At 41.3% G+C, this 25,841-nt stretch overlaps 3 protein-coding genes across 5 annotated transcripts in view; all 3 read left to right on the top strand.

The window, feature by feature from the left end:
• Window positions 1-510: 510 nt before the first annotated feature.
• On the top strand, window positions 511-9,144 carry dguok (deoxyguanosine kinase). Of its 2 annotated transcripts, none has more exons than XM_062543626.1 (7): window positions 511-990; window positions 1,312-1,415; window positions 2,603-2,781; window positions 3,409-3,556; window positions 3,710-3,825; window positions 8,012-8,111; window positions 8,314-9,144. In XM_062543626.1, exons 1-7 carry the CDS (start codon window positions 756-758, stop codon window positions 8,338-8,340), a joined length of 909 nt encoding a protein of 302 aa, XP_062399610.1. In that variant the 5' UTR covers window positions 511-755; the 3' UTR covers window positions 8,341-9,144. The 2 variants fall into 2 exon arrangements, with proteins under 2 accessions (XP_062399610.1, XP_062399609.1); XM_062543625.1 differs by having other exon boundaries at window positions 1,309-1,415.
• Window positions 9,145-15,808: 6,664 nt separating this feature from the next.
• Window positions 15,809-24,376, top strand: gkap1 (G kinase anchoring protein 1). 2 transcript variants are annotated; one of them, XM_062543624.1, is made up of 12 exons: window positions 15,809-15,959; window positions 17,193-17,418; window positions 17,826-17,996; window positions 18,244-18,321; window positions 18,461-18,599; window positions 18,827-18,855; window positions 19,055-19,207; window positions 19,423-19,509; window positions 20,010-20,073; window positions 20,260-20,330; window positions 20,536-20,613; window positions 23,884-24,376. In XM_062543624.1, the coding sequence occupies exons 2-12, from the start codon at window positions 17,200-17,202 to the stop codon at window positions 23,920-23,922; spliced, it is 1,128 nt and encodes a 375-aa protein (XP_062399608.1). In that variant the 5' UTR covers window positions 15,809-15,959; window positions 17,193-17,199; the 3' UTR covers window positions 23,923-24,376. The 2 variants fall into 2 exon arrangements, with proteins under 2 accessions (XP_062399608.1, XP_062399607.1); XM_062543623.1 differs by having other exon boundaries at window positions 19,055-19,237.
• A 666-nt stretch (window positions 24,377-25,042) lies between these two features.
• Window positions 25,043-25,841, top strand: part of frmd3 (FERM domain containing 3) — a 35,611-nt gene continuing 34,812 nt past the window's right edge. Inside the window, exon 1 of the mRNA XM_062544193.1 lies at window positions 25,043-25,144. Within this exon, the coding sequence (XP_062400177.1) occupies window positions 25,046-25,144 (99 nt within the window). The 5' untranslated portion in view covers window positions 25,043-25,045. The remainder of the gene's footprint in view (window positions 25,145-25,841) is intronic.

The raw sequence follows: 25,841 nt of genomic DNA, 5'->3' as shown, positions 1-25,841 counted from the left end.
TTCCTGTCTCTGTCCACTGGATCTGATGTTGTTTTATTCATATCTGTGAATGACTCCTATGTTTGTGTGTGACTATTTTGTATTAAATCTATGATCTTCCTTGTCAAAAAAGAAAGATATTAAAAAATATCCACCTGTTCCACCTGTTCCACCTGTTCATTGCACCCCACCTGTCATTCCTCACTAGTGGGGATGGCCCCAACACTTCCAGTAAGATGTAGGCTACCATACATAAGTCCTAAGAATTACTGGATTACTTCCTAAGAAGTTGTAAAAAGGTAAAAGTCATGATTTAAAAAATGTCATGGCAGTTTTGTCGTCCAAAATGTCGGAGAATATTTCATACCATGCCTTTGATGGAAGTTGCTGAGTCTGACGCATCCAACGAAAACACAGCTTTGTCCACCCTTTCTGGTCTGTGAAATGAAGATGCACCAATGACTTTTACTTTGAATTAGCGAGGATTTACCCCGGAAACATTTTTTTGACGTCACACTTGCAACTGTCACACATGCCTGTCCTCGTACGTGTGGGGTCCGATATGTTATGATAGTCATTTTAAAGTAGTGAGGGAATAAAGGAGTAGGCTGACTGACGAAACAAGCTCACGGAATTATGCTTTTGGTACTCTCTACCGACTGTAAGATGACATGCTGTCCTGTCAGATGAGATAAGCAGTAGCAGTTACTGTAGCTTTCACCTGAACATATCGTTTTAAGTCACTCATGTAGGCAACTGTATGTTCAGTGTTGGTCATGTTCACCGCTCTCTCCACGCAGAGATATCTGAAACACATGCGCTCTCATCGTTCTTTGTTTTACAATTTGTCGGGATATTGTGGACGCTGGCCCCTAACCTCTTTTGATAACGCTGCAATGGCAACAAGGGCAACCAAGCGTTGTCTCTCGACTTCGCCCATCTGTGAGTCTAGCGTCGGCCAAATGGACGTGGGTAGCAGGATCAAGCGTGTGTCCATAGAGGGAAACATTGGTAAATATAGTTCTACTTCTTGCTCTAATATGATTGTAGGCAATAAGCTACATTGTATTGATAGCGCAACATTATCTTGTGATCTTAAGTCAAATCAAGTCAAGTCATGTTTATTTATAAACTATTATTATATAAATATATATTATTCATATTTCATATTTGCTTTACATAAACAAAAAACACATTTGCTTTAAACAAACAAAAAACGTGAAATGGCACATTTGGACAAGGCTACAATCAAAGCGCAGGGAAAGACTAGAGGCAGGGCCATATTATAGCCTACCTAGCCTCTGCTTGTGACTGATTTCTTCTCTAAAGCAGTGGGAAAATCCACGTTTGCACGGCTTCTGCAAAAGGTGGGCCAGGACTGGGAGGTGATACCAGAACCAGTCAGCAAATGGCAGAATGTTGAAGGCACATCACAGGTGAGCCATGATCAGCCAAAAGTTTAGTTTAAAATGCAGTTTTCCACAAGTGGCAAATTGCACTAGCCTACGTGACCTGAACTCTTTGAACATTTTGAAATGTTATGCAGTGTGGAAACGTTTTGCTGAAATGGGAAATGGCTTAGCTGCAAAGATCTTCATGTTCCAAGCTCCCATTAGGGCGTCTGTCCTCTCCCTTGTGGCTTTAACACCTGTCATTGAAGCTTCCTCTGCTGAGCCATCTGAATTTCTCCTCTTTTTAAAACATTGGCTTGTTTAGAAGAATCTGCTTCTTTATTCTGTTAGTATGTGGTGCTGTTGAATATAGCCTCCTTGACACCAGACTCGTCTCGATTGAGATTGATGGCTCTATTTTGGCGATCAGAAACGGATGGTGAGAACCAAAAGTTTATAGCCAATAAAGGCGTGGTCAGTCCACATTCACTAGTAATTTAAAGGCACAATTATCTGGTTGATCTTATGTTTCGTAATCATTCGTGGGTGTGTTTTGGACGTATCATCCATTAAACCAATGACAATGAGCTCTGACATCCTTTAACAGCAGCGCATTGGCATTTTGGTAGTCAGCAGTACATTTGAAGGAATCTGCTTGCACATGAGGCAGTATGTAATTGGGATTCCACTAAACCTTGCTTTATAAGAACCTGTTAATGACTAGCAGAGTATAGCCTACGTGCATCTGCACTCACCTTTTAATTGAACTTCTAGGCAACTACTTCACCTTGGTCTCAACAAAAACAGTTTACACAGTTAATTACTTTAACTATTGACTGACAAGAGGTCACCATCGAAAATAGAGCCTGGAACACCAATCATTTTCGAATGACTGAATAAAAGATCCTTGGGATATTTATCCTGCAGTGGAGTTTCTGCTTACATTCTGCAGTGACATTGCATCTTCACCTGTGCTTTATATGCGCCTTTCGCTATAGACCAGATTTCTCTTGGTCAATGGCGTAATCATTTTTAGAGGGCGTAAGATAGCAGTTTTTGGATCAGCGCCAGACCACTCCTTATATTCACACCCCTCGGCACAAAGTTTCACAGAAGAGGAGTGCATGGCGAAAAAACAACACTTTATTTAGTGTAAGATGCGCTCGGCGCCACATTGTGCCGGAAAACCCTGACTGATCTTTGACTCTGGCCTCCCCTGTTTGTTCAAGCAGACTTCAGCGAGTAACCTGCTGGAGATGATGTACGCGGACACGCCACGTTGGTCCTACACATTCCAGACGTTCAGCCTCTTGAGCCGTCTGCGCACTCAGCTCCAGCCACCCCCTGCACAGCTGCTGCACTCCACAGACGCACCTGTGCAGGTGTATGAGCGCTCCGTTTACAGTGACAGGTCAGCGTCAACTTTGCTTACTGATTGTTTTGCTCATAGAAATACCATGCTCTGTACACACATTAGAGTTTCGGGGTTTCTCTGGTCCTGGGCGCCACCTGCGGTGGAGCATTATTGTACCAGGGTGCCCACAGGGTCTGGTACACTAAACACTAAGGGTGTAAGGGTGTGTGACACAAGTAAAACACTTTTGATATTGTTGAAATGATAGTAATGGCACAGTAATGGTGTTTTAAAATGTCAATTTCTAATGAAATACCACTAATTTGATGCTGCTCACAATGATCTAACTAACATAATAACTCTTTTTCTCTTAATTGTTTGTGTACATTAAAAACAATGAGAAGCATAATATTAAGTTAGTATAAACAGCTTTCATTTCATTGGAAATAGAAGCATGGATACTAGCTAGACATTTTCTGTTTGCAATTGAACTTTTATTTTATTTATTTTTGAAATTATGTTTTTTTTTTTTATTTATTTACGAGACATTATTCATTCACAAAGAAAATTGCTGTCCTTAAAGGTTGGATTTTTCCTCATTTATTTAATTTAGGCATTAAGATCACTTTCCAACTGTTAACGGTGTGTAACTTTGTGTGTACTTGTGGGTCTGTGTCCGAGCAGGTACATTTTTGCGCTCACTATGTTCCAGTTGGGCTGCATTAATGCTACAGAGTGGGCAGTTTACCAGGACTGGCACTCTTTCCTTTTAGAGCAGTTTGGCATGCTTGTACAGCTAGAGGGCATCATCTACCTTAGAGCTCCACCGGAGGTGCGTTCAAAACACACAGACATACACATAATGGCACATACATACAGCAATACACAAAGACTTGGTGGTATGTACAGTAACTGGAAACACTTCTACACACTGTAACACATCCACGTGTGCACCTATTAAAATGATGTGATTTGTCTGTTGCAGACCTGTATGACACGGCTAGGGATGAGGGGGAGAGAGGAGGAAAAAGGGGTCAAGCTGGACTACTTACAGAAACTCCACTCACAGCATGAGAGCTGGCTAATAGACAAGACTACTGTGTGAGTATATGTGTGTGCTTGTAGTGTGTCTTTGTGTATGTGATTCATTGTACAGTACATGCACAACAGTGGCGGCTGGTGGTTATAAAAATAAGGGAGGAAGGAAGGTGCACTTGATCGGTGTTAGTGGCAAATGTGAGGTTGTGATGGTGTTGGTGGCATATTGGCAAATGTGAGGTTGTGATGGTATTGGTGGTATATGTGAACAATAGAGTATGTAGGCCGCCTACCCAGACATTTAAACCACCGTTATGCACTTGAGCAAGGCACTTAACCTCAAATTGCTCCAGGGACAATGATCTTTGTTATATAATTGACATATGTAAGTCACTTTGGATAAAAGTGTCTGCTAAATTAATAAATGCAAATGTTAACACTTGGTCCGGGGCCGGGGCCTTTTCAGGCACTTTGAGGCAGCTAGCTATACCTTGAGATTTTTAAGTTTTTCATCTAACTAAAAACATCTATGCAAAAGTGGCACATATGGTTATATTTAAGAGATCCTCCAAAATAATTATATGAGAGTAAAGTGGATGTAATGAAATTACTTTTTATAATAATTCAGTGTAAACACAACTATTTAAAAAACAATTTTCAAAGGTCAAAGGTATAAAAATACACTATAAATATATATCGAGCTAAGACTTTTGAAGTTTAAACCTTGAAAACAATGGTGTTGGCTCCATATAAGTAAAAAGTAAATTTAAAAATGTTATGTGGTTTTACTACAAATTGGAAAAAAGTCAGACTAATGGGTCACTTAGTGTGTGTCTCTTTCAAATGCAAATTACTGTAAGTTGAATGGGCTTTTTGGATGGGCCTGCTGCAGGTGAGAGGACTGAAATCCTAGGGTTTTCTTTTATTGTTTTTACAAAGTGCCATTGATACATTCTCTTTTAACTAGTTGATTAAAGGTTTATGGTGTCACTTATATGTTTCTAGGACAAAAAACTAGCAAAGATTGACATGTGTGTTTGGAACAGTTTTTCAAATCCCCAGGGAGGGATTTAGACTCCAGGGGCCGTATTACAGAAACTTCCTAACTTGAAAATCCTATCTTATCTCAGTTTAGGATGGCATTTAGGATCTTTGGTATTACAGAAGCAACTGTCCTAACTGCATTTAGGACAAAATCTTATCTTAACTTAAGATAGGAATTTGGCCATAACAGAACCATCCTAACTCAAGAATTTCTTAATTTAGGAATCCTAACTTAGGATGGCACAGGCCCTGTCCTAACTGCAAAATAACTGCCAAACTGCAACAGGCCTGTTGGGTTGCCTATGATAAGATGAGGAACATGACTGTTTGGGACACCATAAATCATATTTCACTAAATAGGATAATTAAGTGAAAACAAGCAAAATAAAATGTATAAGCTATGTCTTTTCAAACATTTAGGCCTATAACATTTACAACAAATACATAGGCCTATCAATTATAATAATAGAATAATAGACTATTATGTATTATTATTATTATTCATTAATATATTTTTGTATTTCATCTTTTTATCCAGCACATCAAATTAATCAATATCACTCTCTTTCTTTCTGTCTTTTATAGCCTATTGCTCCTTCCTAACCTATTTTCTCTCTGATATTATGGTTTGTCCATCTTGAGCAATGAACTGTCAAAGATTCTTTAGAACACCGTCTTTGCAACCTGACATTCTAATCATAGATACAGGCAGTCTTGTTTACGTTCTAAGCATAGAAACAGGCATGACAGGACGATTGCCGATTTAAACATCTGATTGACAGTTACAGTTAGGAATTCTTAAGTTAAGATAAGATAGGAGGTCTGAGATGAGATAGGACACAGCCATGAGTTTAGGAACTGCTTCTGTAATAGGAAGATAGGATCTTTCCTATCTTTGAAACTTAACTTAAGTTAGGACAAGCACTTAGGATATGTTTCTGTAATACGGCCCCAGAGGGTTAATCAATCTAGTTCTGGGAAGTCAGGAAAAATGTTTTGGATATTGCCGAAATGAGATCGTTTTGTATGGTTTTAGACATGCCTGTAAATAGTGACGAATTGTTGTCTGAATCAGCCCCCTCGTCATGCCCCCTGAAAGACAGTTCTTGCATGCCCAGATAGGCAGTAGCATTAATCAAACGCTTCACAGTCTCCCTGTTCTGGCGCACCTTTGCATTATGCTGTGCAGTCTGCAACCGCACACCTTCGTCCATAACCTGATCAATTGGCATTGTGCCCAGCAATGACAATCGGATTACAGCTTCAATGTGCTCATCACACAAATCGTGGCGTTTTGTTGCCCTATCCAAATTTCCAAATTGGCGTTTTGTTGCCCTATCCTGGCTATCCAAATATCCAAATTGTCAGTAAATCCCTGAACTGTCCACGTTCGTGACTTCCCCATTAGCAGGCAAGGCCAGCAGTATAGCCGACTGTTTTCTGTGCTATGAGTTAGCCACGAGTATCTGTCATACCATGTAGCATTCACTACACTAGATTTAGCATTACCATCTTTTGGAATATGGATTTTTGGAACTGGTCTTCCTGCTGCTTTGATCCTAACCTTTGCACTGTAATTGAATGTGTAAAATGGTTTGTTCAGTAAAAACATGGACAGCGTCCTCTGATGCCATTGTAGTATTTATTTCACGAGCAATTAGCAATGTAAAACAAGCCTCCCGTTCAACACAATATTCTTCTCGTTGTGGACGCAGGCAGATCACGGTCTTGCACGGTGTAATCCAGAGGAGCTAGCTGCTTATTGGTTCACCGTTGGCGCTAAATTCCAGAGCCTCTGGCTAGACCCGCCCACTCCAACGGAGGAGCTTCCTCCCTTGCCCATTGAAAACGACGGGGTTCACGAGCCGCTGGGGTCTGAGAAGTTTATAATGGACTTCAATGAGGGGTTTGAGGAGGAAGCTCCTCCGTACAGTAATTTTGAATTGCGATAGGGGGTGCTGTTGGCATTTTGACCTAGGAGAACGATTTTAGCTCATTCAACGTGTCCAAATAGTAATATTAAGAATAATTTATCAGATAAATAAGAAAAAAAAAAAAGAAAAAAAATCCCTGAAGTTTTAGGGAGGTTGTTCCTCCCTTTCCTCAATGGAGGAGCCTCCTCTGATGCACAACTGGGTCCAGTGCTGTGAAGCAAGTTCAATATTCATCTCATTAGCTAGTTGGAGAAAACTTAACAACTGCAGTTGCAAGTCAACCCAGGTTTTTTCCTGGGCTGGTTGGAATTTGTTGAAACCAGATGGCTAATCACAAATAAGAGAGGTCTAGAGCAGATTGCACTTGCTGAGTTCTGCCTATTTCACAACAGAAAAGCAATCAACAAATGACTTTTAAAAAAAACAGCAATTTAAATTGGTTGTTCAGGCTGAGAGCACTACAGTTGTGCAATTCAAAGTAAGAGGGGAAAGTTGGCCATGGGCTGTATGTTTCCATCTTCCAAAGACACCCTCCCACTATCCTCACTCCGTGGGCCACAGGATCTTCTAAAAAGACACTGGGATTATACTTTATGTACTTTGATCTCTTATCTGAAGCATAATCTGCTCCAGAGATTAAAAAAGAACCTTCGTATCACTGAAAAAGCCAGGGTAAAAGCTGAGGTTACAACGCTAAACCCCAAATCCTGCTCGGTAGTTCAGGCCTCTAGATTTGGCAAAAATGAAACACGACATCAATGAAACATGTTTAAAAATCTGCTGTCTTACTGAGCCACTATGATTTCCATTTACAGACCCATAGGGCTGTTTTACAAAGCAATGTAACTGCCTTATAACTTTGTGACGTCAGTTGTAACTTCCTGATTAATTCAATAATACAAAAAGCTTTCACAGTTGTATGCCAATCATGGCGATTTGCACAGCATGTCTAAAAGCTCTAGCACCAAAACTGACAAAATAGATGATTTGACCTAGCCTAGCCTAGCCTAGAATAGGAAAACCGTATCAACTTCACTGATCATTGCACTGCCATCAAACGTCGCTGGCCATTTTGCTGTTTGGTGTCACAGTACTAATTTGGCAGTTTATCAGCCTAGATTTTCCTTGATAACCGAAAGTTAGTGTGGGGGTTGGACTCACTTAATAGGAAGGCCAGAGGTTTTTTTTTTTTTTTAACCTTTTTGACAGTTAGAAGACTGATAGTGTTCTCCTGCCATCGCATTGATCTGTTCTGTTGTGTTGTTTTTCAGGCTTCATTCAGAGAAGCTGAAGCAGCTTCCTGTATTGGTGATTGATGCAGGGATGGAGTTTGAGAAGGACCCAAAAGTTCAGGAAATGATTATCACACAGGTGCGAACACACACACACACACACACACACACACACACACACACACACACACACACACACACACACACACTTGCTGATGCAATAGTCATATGCAATTCCTTTATTAGTTATTAGCATTTTATTATTCATATTACTTGTTTCCCCATCTGTGTTGTTTGAGATGATTGTCTGAATTTTAATTTATTCATTCATTCATTTTCAGGTCAAGGAATTTTTCAAATCAATTTGACCTCCCTCCCAAAATCAGAATCAGAACTGTTGAATTGTTATGTAGTACTGAGAGCAAAACGTGGACTTCCTCCTACCTCTAATAACAAGGCAGTGACTCCCACATTGTGACAGTGCAGCAGGCTGACAGTAAAGCATCAAGTTCCACTGTGAGTCAATGGCCATTACAAATGTGTGTTTTTAATGATACTGACTATGTTTCTGTTCTACAAAAATACTGTTCACTTTGATAGTGTTTTGTTCCTGATATTACATTGCTTGTAACAAGTCAGAAATCTGCTTCTGGGACCTCTTGTAATAACTCTGTATGTGATCATCTGCATGTTGACTCTAGTAATGTGATTGTTTCTGTTTACATAGAAATACACATTTTATGTACAAGATCTTCAATCTTTCCACCATAGACACACCGATAGAGCAAGACTAGACCATGTCTCTGCTATAAACAGACCTACATACGTGCACCAAAAGTGGTTATTAATTATGTTGAGGTATGGATCAAAGGGAGTTTGAATGCATGACAAATAACTTGATGAAGGTCCAGTAATTGGTTTGCTATTTTAGCAGATTTGTGTATTTATATTATGCAGTTTTGTATAGTTTATCTTGGGCTGTTCATGATATTGTAACCTAAACTTGATAACATTGACAGACTCTGTGTTCTATTTACATAAACAAACAGTGTTAAATTTATATTTATATTTATTTTAGGTCAAAGCTTTTGTCTTCTATTATTTTTGAGTTCCTCAAAATCGGATGTGCATCACACTTGAAAATTCCATTAAAAACATTTTAGGTACTGTTAGATTTGAGTGATTTTCTGTATGCCATACTTTCTCTTGCCTCTTTGCCACAGCCACATAAGTGGCTGGGACAGAATGTTTGTCGTAAGCAGACAGAACACCAAATGGTGTACTTAACTAATTGCTCACCCCAGAAGAGACATCAAATCTACCCAGGAGGGCCACATTACCTGCCCCCCTCCAATTTGACCCCAGACGTGAACGTGTATTCGGGCATTATAACTAGCCATGAGTATCAGTACTTCAGGGCTTCATTGTTACCTTGGCTTCACTTTTTAACACTGTGCCGTGCTGTGCTTGGAGATCTGCTGTAACATCCAGAATAAACTACTCTTGCAAGCCACCTGCACACATTGGATCAACTCAGTCAACTCTGGCTGTGTCTGAAACATCAGTACACATGCTGGGCAGTGTGCATTTTCCGGAAGTTACGTCAGAATAGACTGTCCGAAAGTCAAGCGCTCTGACTAGATGGGTACTTCGTTTGCCGTGATTTTCAAGCGTGCATCCATGCATCTTTTTTGGCCTCAGATATCCCATAATCCATTGCACAGCGCAGGTCAAGCTCCACACGTCATGCAAATCGTCAACACACCCCCCTCCCCGAGTCAGGTGACGCCAACTAGTTAGTGCTGTCCAAATGTAGGTAGGGACGCATACTGAGGAGCAAGCTAACAGAGACGCTACTGGAAAGAAGATACTATCCAGCGTGCACGCTTGACTTTTGGATACAGCCTCTGTGTCTCCATTTGGAATTAAAGAGACTTTAATAACATTCTTCAGCACTAAGTTTCTTTTCTCTCAAAATGAAAATGGTTTCCAACTAATACTGTATTTGACTTTTGAGATTTTTAGTGATTCTCTCAATTGTGGCTAAACTTTAATGCAGGTTCTTAAAAACACATTGGGAATGCAAATGTGGGCCTGTACACCCAAGGGCGGAAACAGAAGTCTTCAACACACCCAACCCAACAGCAGAGAATGAAATGCACCATTCTGCCCTCCTTTGTCGATGTGCAGTTATCTTGGTCATGCTCAACAGTACTGCAGACAGAATGATGCTGACCTGTCAGTTTTGGCCAGTCCTGAAGACAAGAGGGTCAAAGAAGCTGCAGAGGAGAATTCTGAATCCTCCATCTGGATAGGGAGGGAGCAGTAGTGGCTAAGGAGCAGGATTAGTAGCCAGGAACACCAAAAGCAGCTTGTGAAGAAAATGTGGCCAACCATTAGTGGTATAGCGCCACCAGTTCGCCTACAGGAATAAGCGGAGCACAGATGATGCCCTTCTGTATATGCTCCATAATATCTATTGCCATCTGGATAAGCCCAAACGATATGCCCGGGTTCTCTTCATAGATTTCTCCTCCGCCTTTAACACCATCAGGCCCCACATTATGAAGGAGAGGCTAGGGCAGTTAGGGGTAAATCCTAACATAATTAAATGGGTTGAGTCCTTTCTGACGGAGAGAACACAGTGTGTTAGGGTAAATAAAGCTGTGTCCTCCCCAATTACGACCAATACAGGATCCCCTCAAGACAGCGTCATCTCACCAGTATTGTTCACTCTTTACACCAACGAGAGTAGAAGTAACACACCTGAGCATCTCACAATAAAATTTGCAGATGACACAGCAATAGTGGGGTTAATGCAAAATAGCGAAGAGACCAACTACAGGGCCTGGGTGGATCAATTGCAGACTGGTGTAGGTCCAGCTGTCTTCTTCTAAACATAAAGAAAACAAAGGAGATCATAATAGACTACAGAACTGGGAGTCAGCCCCACCAGTGTATGGTTATCAATGGAGAAGATGTTGCGATTGTAGCCGAGTACAAGTACTTAGGCACGGTAATAGATAATAGGTTGCAATGGAACAGTAACACCGACACAATCTATAAAAAGGGGCTGCAGAGGCTGCATTTTATACTCAAATTAAGACAGTTTAGAGTGGATAGAGACATGATGTTACTTTTCTATCACTCATTTGTGGAGAGCATGCTACTCTTTTGCTGTGTTGCCTGTTATTTCTCTTTGTCTGTGACAAATAAAAACAAATTAAGCAAGATAGTCAACATGGCCAGTAAGGTTGCGGGGCAAAAACTAGACAGTATGGCTGTGACCTGTGAAAGAAGGGGAAAGGTCAAGCGATTAAAGAAGATCTGTCACATCCCCTACACCAGGCATATGAGGTGTTGCCATCAGGGAGGAGGTTCAGGTCACCTTCTTTCCAGACAAATCGAGCCAGTAGCAGGGATTAAAGCAAAAAAAAATCCTGAGCCTGAACTTTTTTAGACTTGTGCATGCGACTGTATACGACACACTATGTTGGTCGATCGATTGGAAACCGGTTTACTTTTTGGAGTGTTTGCACACGACACAGGCCTTGTTTGTGATGTTGGACACCAAGAAAGGCCAATAGGTGGCAATAGTAGTCCAACACACTACAATATGCTACATGTAGCATTTAGGATTTCTTTTTATATCAAGTTTTGCTGCTAATCTTTGTCTTTGACAGGTTACCAATTGACCTGTCATAAGGTGTCATGTTGTCAGGATATGAGAAATTGGAAGGCAGGCATTTGATTTAGTTGCAACCATTTAAGTTAAGGTATTCAAAAAAAAAAAGACAATGATTCTCTTTCTAAAGAGTAATAACAGTGTTTCCCACAGATTAGAAGGCAATGTGTGGTTGTCGCCTCATGTCTGACTTTTTATCACTTTGCTTTCAGACAATGTGAATTTATTTATTTAATGATTTTTTAACAAGATGTAAAGCACACACACACACACACACGTGTAATTATTAATACATTCTGTATACTGACATTTCTGATATTCATAACAGCAAACCTTATGCAGCTTATAGCCTGCTATTCATATTACAACTCCACCTCTTAAATTCAGCTGTTTGATTGAAGCCTCAAAATACTGTAAACAAAGTAGCATAGTTGGCTAGTCTATCATACTCTAGCTGGTTAGACTGTTCAGTGTCCCCACGTGTGTTTAAGTTTCAAGGTAAGCTCATACTTTTTCTCCTTGGGACAGGCCCTTTAAATATTGGAGTTGAAAAACATTGGTATTGAGATGGTCAGTCAACTTGAATGCAGAGTTTTAATCAGATGTGTGCTGCATAGCCTACTAATGATGCTAACCGTATAACAATAATTCAGCTAGTCGTCTTCTGTGCGTCATTGCGTTCACGAATGTGAATGTTTTGTTTGGATTAAATGTGCATGTCGAGGGGCGGGTGTCCATTTAGTGCGCACGAGAGCGGGCCAAGGAGAATTCGTTTACTTCTTTACGGTTTGGCACGCATAGTCTACAAAATTTGCGGAAGAACTTATGCTTCCACCCGCAGCGTCAGGTGCATCAGTGCGACCGCGCTTCCAGGGATGATCTCGTTATGGAGACAGACGTGTGCACGAAGGGGAGTCTGTGTCTGTGTCTGTGTGTCTGAGTGTGTATGTGTGTGTGTGTGTGTGTGTGTGTGTGTGTGTGTGAGAGAGAGTGTGTATTAAAGGGTGCGTGACGCGTGAGTGACAGAGAGGGAGAGCAGGGAAAGGAAATTCAGCTTAACGAATGCTGTGTGTTTTTCAATAGCGTTAACAAATAAATAATATTTTGAAAAAATGAACGCAGGCAATGTCCGCACGCCGGAATTCCGGCACGGTGCCGGAAAACTTTAATCCCTGCAGTAGGTCATTCATACCAACTAGCATTACATTGATGAATAAGAAGCTACCTGTAGGACAGCACTTTAAATAGCACCATGCAGTTTCTTTCCAGCTGGACTGTCACAGTATGCACAACTGCACTTTATTATTCTATTTATGTGTAGCGGGGTCTGTGTCTTCTGTCCTGACGTTGTGTATGTGGGGGGGTATGGTAGGGTGGGGGTGGGTGGGGTGAGGGAATTTCTGTTGTATATCCTGTCTTGTATTTCGTCTTGTTTGTCTTACTGTCTTTGTATAAATATCAGATGTACTGTATGGACAATTTTCCGCATAGGACAAATAAATTCATCATCATCATCATCATCATCATACAATACAATACAACAGATCACGATGACACTGAGTCCTGCCAAGTCAAGTGAAATCCTGCCCAACTGTGTTGCAGTTGACGCATTTCTGTATCACAAGAACCACTTCATGTGTTGGCCACATCTCCTCACCTCTCCCTTTTTTTAGATGTAGGCCTATGGCTGATTTCGTGAAATTGTGTGGATAGGGGGCGCAGCAATCTGAAGTCATGAATGTGCCAATAATAGGTTCAAAGTTTACTGCATTTGACATTCTAAGCATACACGGGTTCACAGATTCATATTTATTACAAAATGACACACACACAAACACAACTAGGCCTACTCTATAGAGCTCCCCAGTCCCGCCCACAGCCTTGTCCGGAAGTAAAAATCCAATACAATTTCTCCATTGACAATTGGAGAATAAGCCATAACATCGTAACCGTCCATGGTAGACTTAAAACCAGCTACGATGTGACTAAGCGATTATACCTGCTCATATAGATGTCAAAAGTTAATGGGGGCATCAACCTTGTTTTGAGAAAACAATGCTTTATTCACGATTTAACGAGAGAGTACTACACTACCCGACACCCTAACGTGTAAAACTGGTGAAAGCAGAGCCTTTGATTGGTAGAGATCGCCGTTGCCATGGCAATGCCAAACAAACTGTACTCAGCTTTTCCCGCGCCTATCGTCCAGCTTCGTCTCGCTGGAATTTCAAAACTTAAAATGGCTGCAGGGCTGATCAGGACCGATGTGTGGTCTTCCGAAAAATAACGGTTTTCTCATCTTGAAGGTTGAATTTACTCAATGGAAACGGTAGGAAGTAATCATCTTCTTTTCTCAGATTAATATGGAACCATGTTAAACTATCTTTAGGCTGCAAATGTTGGAAATGTGTGTACGTTTGCAAAGCATCCTGGGATTTGAGTTCTCTATCTCGGAATTTAAGCTCTATAGAGCTCCCCAGTCCCGCCCCTCCTCCGAGAGAGGTGCTTGTCCGGAAGTAAAATTCTCATTCATTTCTCCCATTGACTTCTGGAAAAATTCGGATATAAAGAGTTTTAGACCATGCCTTAGGCTAACCAGCTACGATGTGACTCATAAGCATATAACTTATAATTTCGAGTGAAAAAATGAACAGAAAATGTAAAAAAAGCGAAAGGTACAAGACTGTGTACATATCTTAAATTCCGAGATAGAGAACTCAAATCCCAGGATGCTTTGCAAACGTACACACATTTCCAACATTTGCAGCCTAAAGATAGTTTAACATGGTTCCATATTAATCTGAGAAAAGAAGATGATTACTTCCTACCGTTTCCATTGAGTAAATTCAACCTTCAAGATGAGAAAACCGTTATTTTTCGGAAGACCACACATCGGTCCTGATCAGCCCTGCAGCCATTTTAAGTTTTGAAATTCCAGCGAGACGAAGCTGGACGATAGGCGCGGGAAAAGCTGAGTACAGTTTGTTTGGCATTGCCATGGCAACGGCGATCTCTACCAATCAAAGGCTCTGCTTTCACCAGTTTTACGGTACGGACAGATCTTTCCGGCACTTCACTTTGTCGTGTCGCAACCCGCTATTTCCCTATGGGTGACGTCAAGCGACTTTAACGGACCCGCAAAGCATTCCGGGAAGGCAGCGCTGCATTTGAAAACCTGTCGCGCGACAGAAAAGCTGGCCGATCCCCAGCTCTATGCAAATGAGTCCGTTGAACGCGAGCCGTCTGTCCAATGAAAGCACGAGGTAGTAGGTTCGTCGTTGTAGTACAACAGTGCCTGTGAAACTTGGTTCCGTATACAAGTCAAATTCATGTTTAAACGAACTCTTCCACGACCAGCTAGTTGTCCACAAAATAAACGAAACTTGGATTTGGAGAAATACATTGACTGTTGGTGTTTCTGGTGAGGATTTGAGATTGCATTGAGTAGTTTAAATAAAACAATATTTCAAAATGGCTTGCATAGTTTGTGTAGGCTATTAATATTTTCGTATGCTGTTAAATACACGCCTAAAATGGTGTATATTTGTGAGAAACACTTTAGACAAGTTAAAACGAACTGCTTATGAACTGCTAACTGACAATTCAAACGAAACGCCCACTCACGACAAACGAGGGGAAGACGTGCGACACCTTCCGACACAAATGTAGTGCAAATGTGTCCACACCGTTACACGTTAGGGTGTCGGGTAGTGTAGTACTCTCTCGTTAAATCGTGAATAAAGCATTGTTTTCTCAAAACAAGGTTGATGCCCCCATTAACTTTTGACATCTATATGAGCAGGTATAATCGCTTAGTCACATCGTAGCTGGTTTTAAGTCTACCATGGACGGTTACGATGTTATGGCTTATTCTCCAATTGTCAATGGAGAAATTGTATTGGATTTTTACTTCCGGACTAGGCTGTGGGCGGGACTGGGGAGCTCTATACGGCGCTGCTCGTGGATGACATCTGTTGGTGATGTTGAGCATATGAACTTGTCCTTTTGGAAATCAGCATTTTGAACAGGTCTGCAAACGTCAAAACCCTCTTAGTTGGGTCGTCACTGTAGTCTAATGATAAAAAAAAAGCCTCAGTGAATTTCATCGCAATATCTTTTAATTGTAGTAGGCTAGTAGTAGTAACAGTCAAAGATGCATTGCAGATTGAGCGATAAGTTCTATTGGGAGCACTAGGCGTTGAACCACAAATATGACGTTTGTCCATCGGAGCCACCGTATGCATCTACCAACACAGCCATAACGCTTGCTGAAAACAGTGCTCGTAAAAAGTTTGAGACGCTGTAAGTATCGCATTTTGATTTTGATATTTAAACAACTCTCAATACTTACACAATGTTACACTTGCATATATATGGTGGGTTTGGTTGACTCAGACCAAGCAATCTGTACTAGCTAACTGTTAGCTCCATGGGAGTCCCAGATCAAAACGTGAACGTTAAGTTTATAGTGCTAGATAGCAAGTCTCGACTGAGATCCATCTATCAGTGTAAATTACACCTAGTGTTGGCTAGGTATGTTACGATACGATATGTTACGTTAACGGTTTTCGAATCAAGGCAAAATTAACGCGTCGTCCATTTTTAACAAGTGAATCGTAAAGGATCGGTTTCAAACAACATCATTTAGCTTGCTTGGTCAGTAATGTTAGTTAGCTAGCTAATGTTAGCATTGTTGTGGCTATTCTTTCATGTATTGATAGCCGGGGTACACAAGTTACCAAGCGATCATTTATGGGATGGTTAAAACGGCCACCATTACCTTTTCCCCTACCAAATACCCCTTGAAAAGTAACGTAAATGACCTAACTCTACGCCAACTGATCTTAAAAACAGCGGATAAATGGCAGGTAACGACATTTAAAAGTCAATGGTAGCTGCTACCTATAGCTGACTAACGTTAGCCATAGGGAGAAAATGGTTGTGCCTAGCTGCATGGTTAGGTTAAGCCATCTATAATTGAGTTAGACCAGCCTTTTGGAGATTAAAGCCTCATATCGATCTAGATTATTTATTCGAATGTGTTAGGAAACAGCCTATGCAACGTTTCCCTGTCGCTGCCATCCAACCTCAACGAAACTAACAGAAATCTGGCAACGCAAACGATGCAACGCGCGGATGCAGTTTTACAAAACTAACTAAAAAGGCAATCTTTTCAGAGGCTGTTTGGAATGGGGAGATACGTCATGGTCATAAAGCAAAAAACACTGTACTGTTGTTGGTGGCACGCACACCTCACCTGCTGCCTCTTGCATACTGTCCCACGCCAGTCGCCCTGTGACTTCCCCTTCCGACATCATGGCATGTCCCCTCCCATGGCAGTTTGGGACAGTTTGCAAGTGGCACAGGACAGGACAATGGGGATATTTGCTTTACCAGAATGGCATTCTACAGTTAATTTGTTGTAAGCTTATTGACCGACCTTTTTTTTAAACCACTGTAAGACCTCTTCTCTCTCTACATCTATACGTCAGCTGTTGTTTTTATGTTTGTAATGTATATGTGTCATCTCCACAGATGTGAGATGGCTTCAGCGGTAATTTCGGTGCCTACCACAGCCTCGCGCTTTGCTCTGCTCCAGGTCGACTCTGATTCGGACTCCGACTCAGAACCAGGAAAGAAGGGCGGAAAGAGTGGAAAGGCGGGAGCGGGGAAGTTGGGTGGAAAGACAAGTCAGAATTCTGATAAGAAGAAGGAGAAGAAGAAACGCAAAAAGGGCCAACAGCAGAATGAAGCTAATGAGGTGAGTTAGGTAGAATGCAATGTGTGGTCTACATTACAATACAATATCTAGAAATGATGTTTCACATACAGCTCTGGAAGAAAATAAGAGACCACTGCAAATATGAATATGAGCTGTGTATAGAAATGGTCTTTCACCAAAATCTCAAAACTACTTACCCTCTCAAGGAAAAGCTTCACAGAAAAGCTCCCATTAAGTCATTCTAATTGCCCCACCAAGCACCATAGTATCACACTTTGAGGAAAAGTGGGAATTATAATGTTTCATACTGATATGTTCATGTTGACTGACCTCTCAATCGTCATTTTGTCTCATTATGTGATGTACAAGGTAGGTTTAGTAGTGTTTATAGATGAATGAGGAATGCCATTAAGATGTTAATTCGCCGCACCACACACTTTTCCCAGCTCAGGAACCTTGCCTTTAAGAAACTTCCACAGAAGACTGGAGCTGCGGCACCAACGCCAACCCTGCAAGGCCTGGCCAATGAGCTGCTGCAGCCTGGCTCTCAGGCTGGCAACGGAGATCACGCTGGCGCGCCGGAGGGCTGGCAGCAGTGGAAGCAGAGGGATGAGCAGGTAACTCACCCTGGCCTCCTGAGTGCACCCCGGACACGCAACCGGAGACGTTCACTGGACAAGCTAGCAGGGCAGGCTTTTAGCCTCTGTTTGTCAAAAATGATAAAATTATACGCTGCTGTGGCCAGCTGAGAATGTTGGTAGCACCACTGCTGCTACCAGTGGAAAATGTAGTGTGCTGTCTTGCTTTTATGTATCTAGCTTTATTGTGTATGCACATTGCACAGTCATTATGTTTCTTTTCTAGCTTACCAGTGAACTGTACGAAGCTGACCTGGAGAAAGCACTAATTCTCAGCAAGCTTGACTTTGAGCAGCAGAAACCGGTAGGCCAAACAGACATTGACATACATATGTGTCTACACAAAAGCTCAGTCACTGTCATACACAGTGCTGGTGTGTTTGTGGGGATCATAATTCGCTGTGTTGAGCTGAGGTGATCTCAGACATGTCTTCATCCCACAGGATCCTGTGAGTTTAGAGCAGGCGTCACCCAAAGCCAAGAGCTCAGGGAGCAAGAAGGAGAAAAAGAAGAAGAACCAACAGGGCAAGGACAAGTGCCTCACTGTCTCCCTTAAGGATTTCCAGACAGAGGCAAACATCGGTGAGAGCCACATTCTCATTATTTCTATAGGAAAGCATTTCTGTTATTTGGTGTTTACTTTCCTTGATGCTTTTCCGCCCTTTGCTCATTCTGTCTTAGTTTAGTCTGCCTCTGCTTCTAAATATCTTTGTCTTTTAGTTTGCCATCCAGCTAACACTTTCTTTCTTTCTTTCTTTCTTTTTTTTTCTTTCTTTCTTTCTTTCTTTCTTTCTCTCTCACACACGCAGATCAGCTGAGCAAGCGGGCAGAGAAAGAGGTTAGCATGTTTTCTCATGACGTGCCTTCAAGTTGATTTGACAGTATATTGAAAATGAAATGTGATACACAAACTCAGGATTCCTTCAACTTGTCATTGTTGTTAATGCGTCTTTACTCATAGCATCTTGGAATAAAAATGTCCTCTGTCTGATTACACTTGTGTGGTTATTCAGCAATTTATATTGACTGTTTCTTAGGAGTCCAAAGCTGTAAACCTACCTGCGCATGATGACAAGTTCTTTGACAAGTTAGAGAATGAAGTGAGCAAAATTGTTCAGAGAGACAAACGACGAGAGCAGTTCTCTAACAGTGCCGGCCAGGAGGTCAACACCTCTTCAGAATATGAACAGGTGAGACTTCAATCTCAAAGAAGCAACCAGGTGAGTTTTAACACAATCTCAGAGTGGATTGTGTTAAATATTGTCATATGGTGTAATTATGATAAGGACGATTCTTTTGAATATAAGTGAAAGGTGAATTTTAGGCATTTATGGATTTATGAATAATCTTAAATGACTTTTGAATGCAGTGTATGTGTGGGTTGAACTTATCCCTTTCCCTACAGGATGTGAGAACTGAGCAATTGAAGTTTGAACTGGAGAAGAAAGATGAAGAAATCACCCAACTAAAAAAGACTATATCTCAGTGGGAGGTGAGATGAACACCTTGCCTAAGGCAGACTATATAGCCCTCATTTTGATCTGTATATTGATTATTTTCAGAGACTATTATATTCATCTCATATTAAGCTCCACCCTTGGATTGGAAAAGCAGGCCTTATGCACATGCCACAGCACCAAATAAGTTCACCTAAAATACTGTAAAGACCTGTTTAAACTTTACTAAAAATACACACCGAAATATCACAAGCATAGGTGTAGTACACTGTTAGCATATGTATAGTATAAAGTTGACTTTCTTAATAGTGAAAGTAAAAACTGGTCCAATTTTATAAAGGCTTCAGTGTAGAAGTTAATGTTGTCATATGGTTTGCATATCATCTCTAGATTCAAGCCACATACCTTACATTGAAACCAGTCAAATCTTTTAAAGGGACCATTTCCATTCATTGCTGCAGATAGTGTTTCTATTTAACATGTTGATGTCTTTCAATCAGCTGTATTCTAAAATCACACATCTGTGCTCCCTCAGCTGAAGTATAGGGAAGTGAAGGCCAGAAATGCCCAGCTTCTCAAGATGCTCCAACAGGGCGAGAGTGAGTACAGCATGAATTCAGGACCACACACACACACACACACACACACACACACACACACACACACACACACTTAATAGAAGAAGTTCATTTCAAAGACCGACAACTTTGTTTCATATACCGGTACTGCTGCGTTTGTAGATAATTTCTTCTCTCCTTTTCCTCATTCTTCTTTTTTGTCCACAGTGAAGGACAAAGCAGAAATACTGCTGCAAGTAGATGAATTGCTAAACATCAAAGAAGAACTGTCATCACAGGTGTGTGTGTGTGTGTGTGTGTGTCCGTGTCTGTGTCTGTCTCTGTCTCCGTCTGAGTGTGAGAAAGAGAGTGTGTCTGTGTGTGTGAGAGAAAAAAAAGTGTGTGTGTCTCAGGACTCTTATTATTTTTCTCAGGTCAGTGACTTTGGTGTCTCTATTGTTACCATATGCAGTTCTTCTCTTTCTCTCCTTTTCCACTTCATAGGTGGCGTCATTACATGGTTCTTTAGAACAAGAACGGTCAAAAGTAAAAGAGTTGCAATCAGACCAACCTAGGCATCAGGTAAGTTGATATAAATGCTTTTATGAGCCTGCTCACATACTGTATCAGTAGAATGAGTCTGTCCCTGTATCTTTTTCATGGACGTGTCTACATCACCTCAGCGTGTCTAGACATGAATAAGTCCAGTATGTAATGTCATTTTGCCGATTTTAGTCAGTGACAAGGATATGAAAATCAGTCAGTTATAACACTTCCACCAACGTTTTGTGTATTAGAGAGAATGTTTGTGAGTATATGGTTTGCAGATAAAGGCATAAAGTACACTTTTACATGTGAGCTACAGAATTCAGAAGTAAGTAAGGTAGCATATTGCTGGTAACATGATTGTCACATGCAGTCAAATGTTTTGCTTTTACCAAGCTCTCACAATCCTGAGTCGGCTCTTGATCAACATTTACACGTGTTGTGTCCAGACATTGTACTCTGTCTCATCTGGCACCACAAAATAAGCAGGAATCCTGAAGCTTTGATAGCCTTTACTGGAATTATACCAATTTGGCTAAGAATAATCAGAGATGTTCTCATGAGAAGACACAGCACTAAAAAAAATGTCCTATAGGCAGTAGTCGAGTTGTTAAAAAATGGCAGGGGGGATGGTGGATTTTGGGGGGGGTATGTGGGTCCTCCCCAGAACAATTGTAATTTTTAAGATGCAATTTCCTGTATTCTAGTCCATTTATAGTGTGACCTGCTGGACATTGGCAAATCCTACATTTCTTCCAATTCATGTACATTTTATGAGTCACTAACATTTTAGATCATGTCTACTACGTCGAGTTGCTAAAATTGATCCCAGTTCAGAGTAACATTATCACTTAAATATACTAAATATCTATCAGATCTGAATTAGTGAACCAGACATCAATTTTAATGCATTCAACGATGATTTGTTATTAATTACCAATCTAGCCAGTAGCCAAGTTAAATGGAACCAACAAAAAAAGTTGAGACTTTTTGCTTTCACTCTGGAATTCTACCACCATACAGTAGCCTAGAACAGAAACTTTAATTGCCACACAACAATGTTGGTGGGATACTTTGTAGCTCAGTCTCAGTCTTACGTTCTACCTAAAAAAATGCAAAACAAAAGCGTATTCTTTGCGCCTAGGCTACCTGCACAGCGGAATAATAATTCTAAAGATGAACAGATGCTCAGACGTTTGTCTCTTCAGCCACCTCGTGACATTGTCTATTTGCTGAACTGCACACTACAAAACTATTCTTTTGTGTGAGTGTGGATGCATTCATACATCACTCTCAATAAGATGACCTAAAAAGTTGGACAACATTGCGTTAGCTCGCCATGAGCCGCTACGGTAGCCTATCCTTTCCAATTACATTATGGCAAGTTTGTTCAGAAACAGCTGGAGTGAACACCTAGCTCTCGCTAGCGGGCTAGGTACCTTCACTTTAGCAAACAAGGGAGACTGGGCGTTACAGGTTTGAGTATAAATGTACTCCTTCTAATTCATCAACTTTTTGTCCTCTTAATAAAGCCGACGTCCCTTAGATCAAACTTTGCTTGTCGCTTGGCCATGATGCTGCTGAATGAAATCACCTGTCGTGCGCATAGACAGTAAAAGAAGGCTGCATGCTTCTATATGTCGCTGATTGCCGTGACAATAGGAGGAGCATGCCCCTCGTCCACAGTATTTTAACCTCGATGTGCGCGAAAGCTAAACGTTGAAAGTGAAATAGTGGTGATTTTCCACATTCATTGAAAAATTACAGGGGATGGGGAGGGGGATGGCCGTTTCAGAGGGGGGATGATTTTGACCATATCAATTCCCAAAGGGGGATGCCATCCCCCCTCATCCCCCCTCAACTCGACCACTGCCTATAGGAATGTATGGGGTTAGTTCATATTCTGCCCCTTTCACCACCCAAAGTTGGCATTTGAATACATCGTGCCAATCATGTGTTGTGATCTCGCAGCTGGAGAGAGGTTGGGGTCATGAAGCCTTGCAAATGCACAGCTCTGCCCGAAATAGATGATAAGTGCCCAAAATGTGTTGCAATATGGCTGTCAAGTGGAGGAATGTGCCTGAAAGGATTATTCTAACTAGCTCATGCTTAGCACCTCATTTCAGTGTAGTCGAAGCAGAACACTAGGTCTAACTGCTAGCCATTGAGTTACCTTCAGACAACTCTTCCAAACAGAGCTGAGTGTACAATAGCTAAACTACACTAGCCTGGAAAATCCAGACCCTGGTAATCTTTCAGATTAAAGGTCTGGGCCATGAATAATGTAATGGCCCAATTTGAGGGGCGGCACCAAGCATGCATTTCACTGCACGCAATTTGATGACACTACGACCAATGTTTACTCTGACTGATTCCGGACTTCGACACAATTGGTTAACAATACGACCAATGTTTACTGACTTTGAACAATGCAGCGCTGTCATCATCAGTTTACCTCCCTTCTGGCCCGCCTATATCAGATACACCGATGTGATTGTTTTCCCCCAATTCCTGGGGTAGAAGTAGCATGCATCATTGCTCATTGCCAGAGTATCTTGCAGACAAATTCAAATTGTGCTCTTGCGAGAGAGTTATGTTGTAATATGTAGCTTATGTTATTGTGTATGCATAAATGAAAGCACTTCCCTATCACAAATGTAACATTTTCCACATCATTTTGCATAGCTCAAGTAAAGTAAAGCTATTGTCATCTGCTTAGAGTAAAATTGTTTACACAAGCGATTTTTACTCTTATGCAGATTACAAACAGTTCACAAACAGAATTCTAAATATGAACTCAAAAGTCAAGTCAGGAGCTTGGTTTTACATCCAGATTGTTCAGTAATGTTATGGATGGTGATAAGAATCATATTCCTTTAGTACATGATAACAAACTATGGACTAAGAGTGACAAAAGTGTGGTATAGTGTGATTGTGTGTGGTTATGTTTGTTTGTGTGTGACAACCGTGCTTTTCTTTCATTAGATGAAGCAGGGAGGCAGGGTGAAGATCAGCAAGGTATCAGAGCTCAGTCAGATCAGCAGGTCACCCTAATGGGTTTCTAATCAAACACAGTTCCACCTGCCCACTGTTAGTGTTGTCTTAAAATGATCCTAAAGCCCATATGAAGAAACCGTGAGTGTGAATACCCCAGGTGTAGGTCTGTGGTGCATCATGACATGTCAGTGTGCCAGTTCAAGATGTGCAGTTCAAGTAAGGTCTGAGTCAGCATCATAACTGTTGCGTTCTTTTGGCCTTCTTGACACCATTATTTTTTTCCCTCCTCCTTTGTTGTATTATCTCTAGGGCAACCGTAAGGCGAAAAAAGGCTTGGAGGGCGATTAAAGCAGACTCTTGGATCTCAAAGAGCACCGTAACAAGCAAACAAAACAAGTGCACATTCTTCCTCCTCTTCAGGGTCTCCTCATTCTCATGGATGAACTCAGCGATTTGTCCAGCCCCCTCCATTCTCTTACGCCCTCTGCCTACTCCTCTGTCCTGTGTGCTTTTTGCCCTTGAAATGTTGGCATGTTTCTCAACATCCGTTACTGCACTGAATGGGTTTGTGGCTTATGTTATGTTCAATCCCACAATGCCTTGTAAAACTACAATAAATTGTAATTTAAAAGAGATGATCCTTGACTGAAGTGAAACGCGAGTTCAGAAGATAAATGTACAATGTCCCCTGCTGGCAAAGGGATGCCATCACACTCTCTGACCACACAGAGGATGCTCTTCACTGGTGTCATATAGAGGGGGATCATTCACAATTTTAATAAAAGGAACTTTTTTCAGTCAACCCGTCTGTAGTTCTCTCTGTTGGTTGTGGAGTTAAAACAAAACAGGCCTATCCTAAATACAAATTTGTTTTGGCACAACAGATGCCTGTTGTCACCCCTGGGTCACTAAAAGTAGTGTAGCCTATAATGTTATAAGGGATTTTTACTTGACGTTATGAGCTACATCTTAACACACTTGTAGATTGGTGCTTTATTGTCTATGCATTTATAGTTATAAAAAAAAATGCACGCATCATTAATGGTAGTTGATTGAGTTCGTGTCATAACGGACATGAAGGCCATTAAACAAAAAAATAACGCATAAAAATGGCACTCGAGTAAATGTCAAAGGCTTCGTGTATGTAGAATGTCAGGGCGAAGACCCCATTTATGTATCAGATATTTATTTTCCCCCGACATGGTACTGAACGGTTTCAGTCATCGTAATTACGTGTGCGGCGCTTACGATCACTGATTGTGAGGAAACAAGCTATGTGAGGCAGGAGAGGTAGGGGGGGTGACGAGTGGAGGGAGAGGGGGTCGTTATCCAATTCCTGTGACACCACAGCCCTCACGCTGGCGACAAATGCTGGCTCTTCGCGCTCTACCATTTTCACCACTAGCCAGACGCATCGTTTCACGTGTTATTCACACTAAGGATTTGATATGCGTAGTCGGAGACCATGAAAATGCTTCGATTCCGTAGTCCAAGCATCCCTTCCCTCAACCAGGAGATCCAATGCACGGTGCGTCTTCTGGACGACTCCGAGGTCTCCTGTAATATCCAGGTAGGCTGTGCGACCTTGCTTGCTCTCCAGTTCGGTTACTATTGCCAGGGTGCCCCAGTGAACGCGATCGGCATTTACTAATACTAGTGGGCACATTAGGATAAAGAAATGGACGACCTGTTCATTTTAATGCTGAATTTTAGCTGCCGTGTGTACGCATGGTTATTCAACTTTGCCGCTCAGGAAGATGCAATAGGGTAGGCTATTTTTAAAAACCAATTTACTGTTTACTGTTCCATTGTACGACATCGATCTGCTGATGGTGAGTCGTCTGCGATCACTGATGAATGGCCAGTGAACTTTACTGCTTTGATACATTTTGGCGTGTAGAACTACATAAAGCACACCCGTTTAAAATAATGAAAATGGAAGTGTTTAACATGAGTCAGAGCAGAGGAAATTTCGTTGTAGCCTAGGCTACCAGTTTTTTTTTGACTGTGAAAGAAGCGTAGTGGGTTATGTCTAGCCTACATCGAAGGGAAATTATGTAGAGACCCACCTTAATTAGAAGGTTCTGAATAAGTTCAGTAAACATTTTCTTTATTTTGAGCATTTATTGATACAGGGTGTGTTTTGAGGAGGTGATAAGACCTTGCACCTCGTTCAGTCTATCATGCTCATGTTATGGCGCTATTGGCAAATGGGAACACCATGCATCCACACTGTAGTACAACTGTAGTGGCAAGTAGCCCTAGTG

The sequence above is a fragment of the Sardina pilchardus genome, chromosome 8 (genome assembly GCF_963854185.1).
Source record: "Sardina pilchardus chromosome 8, fSarPil1.1, whole genome shotgun sequence".
NCBI lineage: Eukaryota > Metazoa > Chordata > Actinopteri > Clupeiformes > Clupeidae > Sardina > Sardina pilchardus.
The sequence above is the reverse complement of the archived record's forward strand: the minus strand, read 5'-3'. Positions and strand labels throughout refer to the sequence as shown.